The 6,918-nt window shown below is 56.0% G+C and overlaps 1 protein-coding gene across 1 annotated transcript; it reads right to left on the reverse strand.

Moving 5' to 3' along the window:
- Positions 1 to 4,944: 4,944 nt before the first annotated feature.
- UBL4B (ubiquitin like 4B) lies at positions 4,945 to 5,725 on the reverse strand. The gene has a single exon (XM_055586881.1). It carries the CDS (start codon positions 5,440 to 5,442, stop codon positions 4,945 to 4,947), a length of 498 nt encoding a protein of 165 aa, XP_055442856.1. The 5' UTR covers positions 5,443 to 5,725.
- Positions 5,726 to 6,918: the final 1,193 nt, after the last annotated feature.

Genomic DNA, 6,918 nt, shown 5'->3' on the forward strand with positions numbered 1-6,918 from the left:
ACCCATCTACAAGGGCAGGGGGAGCCACTAAAGGCTGCCAGGGAGCCGCTCAATCACTGTGATGGGAAGTGCAGTCGGAGGTGGTGGAGAGCAAGGAGGTAGGAGCATGCTGGGAGCCTGGGCTTCCTGCTGGCTCCTTGGGTTACAGTCTGTTCCTGAGGGGGATTTACAGTCCTGGAGCCCACAGGAGTCAAGCCACCTCCGAGAGGGAGGCAGAGCTGAAGGAGAACGAGGATGCCAGTACAGTTGGACTGGCCCAGACAGAGCCGTGAGGGGAAGCACGGGGAACCAGCACCCAACCCGCTGGCCACAGTGCCTGTGAGAGGCAGCTTGCCACCTTGGCCAACACTGCCTGACCGCCTGCCTGGGCAGTTCTGCCTTCCTGGCAGCACGTCCATCTTCGAGCAAGGCTGTTCGTGGCAACCTCGTATGTGCGAATACCTGTGCCCTTTCTCTGGATGTGTGTCTGGGGGTTTACGTCAGCAAAAAAGGTACATGCATGCAATGAAGCCATTTCGCATCGTGCTTGAGCACCGGCCTGGACAGCTATGTCTATGAATTAATATCACACCTGTGCACAGGTAGGGTGGAGGGCGGGGACATCATCAAAGGCAGAGGGTTCTGAGTCCCTGTTCACGCCTATCTAATGGGTGAGTCAGTAGATACAAGAATACAAGAGAGAGCACACAGGAGGACAGGGAGAAGGGCTGGTGGGGTTTAATAGAAGGGTGAGTATGGATGAAATGGATGGGAGGAAAGAGAAGCTGGGCAGGGGGGGATGGAAAGAGACTTAAAGATTAGAGGGAGAGCCAAAAAGTGCCCAGATGTCCACACAATGCAGCCAACTTGGCCCCAGATGTGGTCACGAACAGGAGGGAAAGGGTGGAAAAGAGGTACGGGAATAAAAGCAGAAAGGACAAGGGAGGAGGAAGGAAAACTCGAGAGGGAGGAGCAGGGTAAGGCAGCTGGTGGGAACATCATCTGCTCCAGGAGCCCGGGACCTGGCTCTGCAGCTTTCTCACCTCAGCCATCTCCACCAGCTAGAGCTTGCTAGGCAGCTGGACCTGAGCACAGGGCAGCCTGCCCTCTGGCCACACCACAACCACCCAGGCCCAGCTCAGAGCCCAGAGAGAGTGATCCAGGCCTGGCCTGAGTGAGAAGCAAGCTTGCCACCTTGGAGAGTTCACACAGAGAAAGGAGTCTCTGCCCTTGGACATGAGGGGGCTGATGTCAATACAAGTGTGGAGCACCATTGCAAGGCCCAACTGCTACCCAGCACACAAGTGTGTACACCCACATGGCCATTTTCATGTTCCTACATGTCTTGTGAGCACCTGGGTCCTGACCATGTAAGGCATCGCTTGGATAGCGCAAAGCTGGTCCTGCAGCCCTAGGAACTCCTAGGTTCAGCGCTGCAAAGTCTCCTCTTTCTGTCCTTGCATTTGCTGTGAGGGATCTTCTGGCTGGACTGCCTGGGCTCCAGCAGCCTGAACCCCAAAAGGCCAGGTGTGAACCCAGACACTGCAAGTGGAACAGAGCCTAAAGCTCATTTCTGCAAACCTGGTTCTGCCACTACAGACCACACCCTATGGGTGTGAGGTGTTGAGGGGGTATCTGTTTGTTTGCCGGTGTGCTCCTTGGGTATGTCACATGGCTCTGGGTATCATGGGGCACCCAGCCAGGTCAGATGCTGACTGTGCTGAGCCAAGCAACAGTTCTCCAAGTGTGATGTGCAGACCCCTGGGTGTCAGGAAAAGTCCTTGAGGTACCCTTCAACTTTTCCCCTTCCCTATCCTCCACTGGTGTCTGGCCCTTTGTGAGATTCCCTTTCTCTGAATGTGGGCAAGACCTGTGACTTGGTTCTACTGTAGCATCAGGCATCCAGCGTCTCTGGAGCCCTGGGAACACTGTAAGCCTTCTCCTTCACCAACATCTACAAGAATGTTCATCCTGACAGACTGTTCCCAGCCCTACCACTCAGGGCTAAGGGTAAAAATCATGCGGCCAGTTACACACACATCCCCACATCTCAATCCTAGGCTATGTGGCAGGGATTCCCTGAGCCCCTCTGCTGCACCAAGAAACCAGGGACAGCAGGGGGCGCACTTCTCCCTACACTGCCTTCTCAGGGAGCCCAACCTAGATCCCCAGCACAAAGCATAGCCCATGCTAAGACCACCATAAACCTGTATCATCAAAGAATAAAGGACTTATGAAATAGCACGTGAACCAGGGTGTGATTCCTGTTTCCATCAGAAAGACGATTTCGCCAGGGACCAGAGGATAGAGGCTGTTGGCCTGTGGCGATGCAGGAAGGAGCTTGGAGGAGAAGGCAGATTTCTATGTGGCTGAGAATACAAAGTTGGAAACCCAGATGCCGTGGCTGCCCTGAGATGACTCCTACTTGAGCAAAGTGGTTACCTCTAAAGGGATCTGTGTGTCCTTTTGTGGCAGGAGAGAAATGCTGCGGGGAAGTGGCAGGGCTACATGCCCAAGGCTGCAGTTTAAGAAGAGTGCCCCCTCCAATTCCCATGGCTCCTCAGATGATAACAGCAGAGGAGGGAGCCTTCAGTGGGTTTGCTGGCACAGGTTCTAATTCACCTTTGAAATGAGGTGAAACTGAGACAAGGAAGGACCTCCAGGGCAAGATAGGAGCCAAGTTTCTCCACACTGGGGAGGATTCTAACCCACTGCAGGAGTGTGAGTGGCCCCTCTGCCCCCAGCCTCCCAATATTCCCTGATACCTGTAAGTTCATCCATTAGGGGACAAACCCCACAGTGGGAAATGCAGCATTGAATAAAATATCCCTGGGAGAGAGAACAGAGGCAAGTTCTTGCTCAGTTCCACGAGGCAGTGCATTCTCCCCTGGGCTCAGCTTTGTGGGGAGGGCTGGGAGCAGGGCCCCCCGGGAAGGGTGGAGTCAGAAGTGGGAGACCATCACAGGCACTCCAGAGCAGCACAACTCTCCTTCCTCCCATGTGGGGCCTGGAGTCCCTCGCCCGCAGCGCTGGGGACTAGCAGCAGAGGTGGCTGCTCCCGGCCAGCCCCGACACTCCCACTAACCAGGGAGACAACAAAGCCGTCCCCCATCCCCTTGTGCCAGCTCCTCTTGACAAAAGGAATAAACGGCCCACTTATTTTTATCACTCACAGATTTCCCAGGAAATGGGCTATTAGTTCCCCTAATGTAAAGATAATAGGCTTGTCCCCCTCCATACGTGGCACAGCCCAGCATGAACATACTTGAAGCTCCATCAGGAGGTCTCTCCTGCAGAGGATGGGGTACCTGGGAGCAGGACCTAGAGAGGAGCAAGAAGCTGGGGTTCCCCCACCCCCCGATGGCAGAGACACAGTTTCAGGAGTCTCTCCCTGCCCTGTAGCTGATCCCACCCTACTCTCAATTGTAATCTTCAACACCTATGGGGTAAGTAAACACTACTATAATACACCCCAACAAATAGGATGTGGGGGCCCCATAAGCCAAAGACAGGGTGCTTCCCAGGGACCTGTGTATGCCTGTGTGTGCTAAGTCTCTCCAGTCGTGTCCAACTCTTTGTGACCCCATGGACTGCAGCCCACCAGGCCCCTCTGTCCATGGGATTCTCCAGGCAAGAATACTGGAGTGGGTTGCCAAGCCCTCCTCCACAGGATCTTCCTGACCCAGAGGTTGAACTTGTGTCTCTTATGTCTCCTGCACTGGCAGGCAGGTTCTTTACCACTAACGCCACTTGGGAAGCCTTGGAACTTGGGTGCCTCCAGTTCCTTTCTAGATTGTGCTTCATCCATTTCCCTTCCTCTCCACAGACCCACTGCGTAACAGCACTGCAAGGACTTCAGAGCACCAGGCTCTTGGTGAGTGCCCTGCCCTCTCACACACGGGCTGTGGGAGCCCCTCAGCCCCTGGCGAGGGCCTTCTCACACCAGAACAGAGAAAGGGGCCTGGCTTTTCTATAGTCTGTGAGGACTGCGCCCTGCAAGGTGGTGGCTGGCACCTGGGCATGTAGTCACACGGGCTGCAGTCTGGTTTTATGTTGCTGCTTTACTTGTCACACGTATGACCTCTCCACTGAAGCTGCACGCTCTGTGAGAGCAAGGGCCCTGACTGGTACTCTCTTTGCTCCCAGGAAGCCTGGCCAGTGATGGGCAGGAAATGGGGGCTCAGTGAGCCCCAGTGATTGATGAGATTTGGGGCAGGGCACAGGGGGGCGCGGCCCTGTGCTGCTCACGCTGACCACAGTGAGTGTGCAACGATGCAAACTGCCTTTTCAGCCTAAGCCTCGGCTTCCTGCTCTCCCACGTGTGTGTGTGTCCCTGAGAACACCAGGCCTACACACAGAAGCCCTCCCCAACTCCTACCTCTGCTGCCTCTGCCCCTTACGCTGTGGAAGCACGAGCAGGCAGAAAGTAGGGACAGCCTCTCTCAGAGGGCAAGTGCCAGCTGCCAGGCACTCCTTTCCCCTTGGCCATCGGAGGTCTGGGGGTGGGCGCCATGGCCTGGGGATGGAAGAAATGAACTCACATTATCTGTCTTTCTGCCCCCAAGGAGAAAGACAGTCTGTCTAGAGACACGGAGACTCTGAGCCAGGAGGTGTGCTGACAGCCTGGGCTGTTGCTGGAGAAGCAGGGGCAAAGCCGCCCAGCCCAGGAGGAGCTGCCCCCCCAGAGGGGCAGAGGGTGGGGGCAGCCTGTGACCACCCCTTTTGGGCTGTCCGTGGAGCGACCAGAGCCGCTTCTAGTGATGGGGAGGGAATCCCTCTGGGTTTCAGAGGGGAACTCACAGGCCCAAGAGAGGAGAAAAAGGCCCCAAATCCCTCCAGTTGCTCTGAAATTTCAAAAAGGGGTAAAGATGCATCTATGTCAGCAAGAACTTGTGGGGAGTCACTGGGGAAAACTTAAGGATGAGGCGGGGTGAATTTGAGTGTGCAAACAAGCAGGATAGCTGGTTACTGAACAGCCTCCTTTTCCTTTTCCTTATTGGGACTCAGAACCTCAGGCTCCCTCTCCGCAGTGGGCTGTGCGAGTGGCTCCTTGGTCAGGAGGTACCGTGCCAGCTGCTCCAGGTCCCCCAGGCTTATCCTCTGCAGGCACTCCTCGTGCTCCCGCCTCAGCAGCTGCAGTATTGCCTCAGTGTCCTGGGGCCCAAAGTGTTTGGCCAGGACCTGGCCCAGGTGGTGCCACAGGGGCTGGGGCAGGTGGGTGTCCTCAGGCGCTGGCTTCTCCAGGGGCCGCATGACCATGCTGATGGAGGCGTTGGGCCCAATGCGGTAGTCGAAGAGCCGCTTGTCATCTGCCAGCAGCTGGCCGCGGAAGAGCAGGTGCTGCTGCTCCTCTGGCACATGCAGCCGCTCGGACACCAGCTTCTTCAGCATGGCCACGCTCTCCTGTCCTGACACCTTCAGGCTACATCTCCGGCCCAGGAGCAGCTTGACTGTGAGGAACATCGGGCTGCCAGCAGATTCAGGAGGGATCCATGCTCTGGCGGCTGCCCTGAGGGTGAAGGGGTTCTGTAGGAGAAGGTTTATGTGTGTGGCTTCTCCTTATCAACGGAGGGCAGTGGTCCCAGGAGGCCGAGGGCCGGGCCCAAGAGGACAGCCATTGGCTGATGCATGGTGATGTCACAATGCCGCTTATCAGAGGGCTCATTTCCAGAGTGGGACTTTAGGGAAATGAGAGGGGCATTTGGGACACAGAACATTCCTTCCTCCTTTAGAGGAGAAATGAGGGGAGAAGAGGGGAAAAAAGGAGGGTCGGGAAAGCGAACATAGGACTAGGAGAAAGGAGAGCAGGAGGGTGTGACAGGAGGGCCCAAAGGACAGGGCAGCAGAAGGAAACATGCCCACGTTGCCTCATTCAGCACTATTTCATGCCCTTTCTGCCGGGACCCATCCCCAAGGAGAGATCATATCATGATAGACACTTCCTGCTCTAATTTATCAAGGGTCCTCCTTCTGTCACACACTTGACACGCCCTCTTGGATTGGGTTTCCCAGACACAGAGACAGGGATTTTCAAGCACATACATAGTTGGGAGGTAACCCCAGGATGCTCCTGTAAGCAGGGGCGAGAAAGCGAGACAGATAAGGGTTGGCAGCCCACACTGCATCAGTGTGCAGATGGCCTCTGTGGTCAACTAGGAGCTCTTAGTCCCAACGGCAGCTTGGGAGGCCGCATGGAATATACCAGCTGTGCATCGGGGAAGTAAAGAAGCTGGATCCGTGTGTGCTCAGTCCTGCCTCTGGTCAGAGGGGTGCTAACTCGGTACCTGTGGTCTGAATGCATGCAGAGCCAGCTCCAGTGACCAAAGAAGACCCTTCGGCAGAGACTTGCAGGAGCTGGCAGTAACTTTAACTCTCTCCACTCCCATCTCACCCCCATCCCCTACTCACAGATAATTCTCTCTTGGCGCAGTTAAAGCCCACTCAACCAAAAGAATGAGACTACCTGAGGGAGGCGCCAGGACACAGAAGTCACTGTAAAACCTGGCAATGGCGGCTAGCCGCTCCCACCCCAGGGTCAGACCACCTGGGATGATACACTCTCCTCTCATGGGCTGAGACAAAATAAAACCCTAGAACCTAAAAAAATCCCTTGTGACCTTTGAATTTCAGAGCCAGCTAACCCCACCTGGGGCCCAGCCCCTTTTGCAGAAATGAATCTGCTGGAACACATCTTAAGCAACTGGGAGTGCCGAGGGGCTCAGGCTGGGCCGCCGGCAGCGTCTGCTGCAAGGGCCAACCTTAGTGAATCCTCCCGGCCTCTGGGGCAGGTACTGTCCTACCCTCCACCTGCCAGAGGAGATGGTGGGGCTACCTACTGTCACCGCCAGCGGTGACACACGAGTTTGGCCTCCTGCGACATCTGCTCGGTGCCCTCTGTGTGCCCGAGGGTGCCCGGGGCTCCGAGGCCAGTAAGGAAGG

The sequence above is a fragment of the Bubalus kerabau genome, chromosome 6, assembly GCF_029407905.1.
Source record: "Bubalus kerabau isolate K-KA32 ecotype Philippines breed swamp buffalo chromosome 6, PCC_UOA_SB_1v2, whole genome shotgun sequence".
NCBI classification, from domain to species: Eukaryota; Metazoa; Chordata; class Mammalia; order Artiodactyla; family Bovidae; genus Bubalus; species Bubalus kerabau.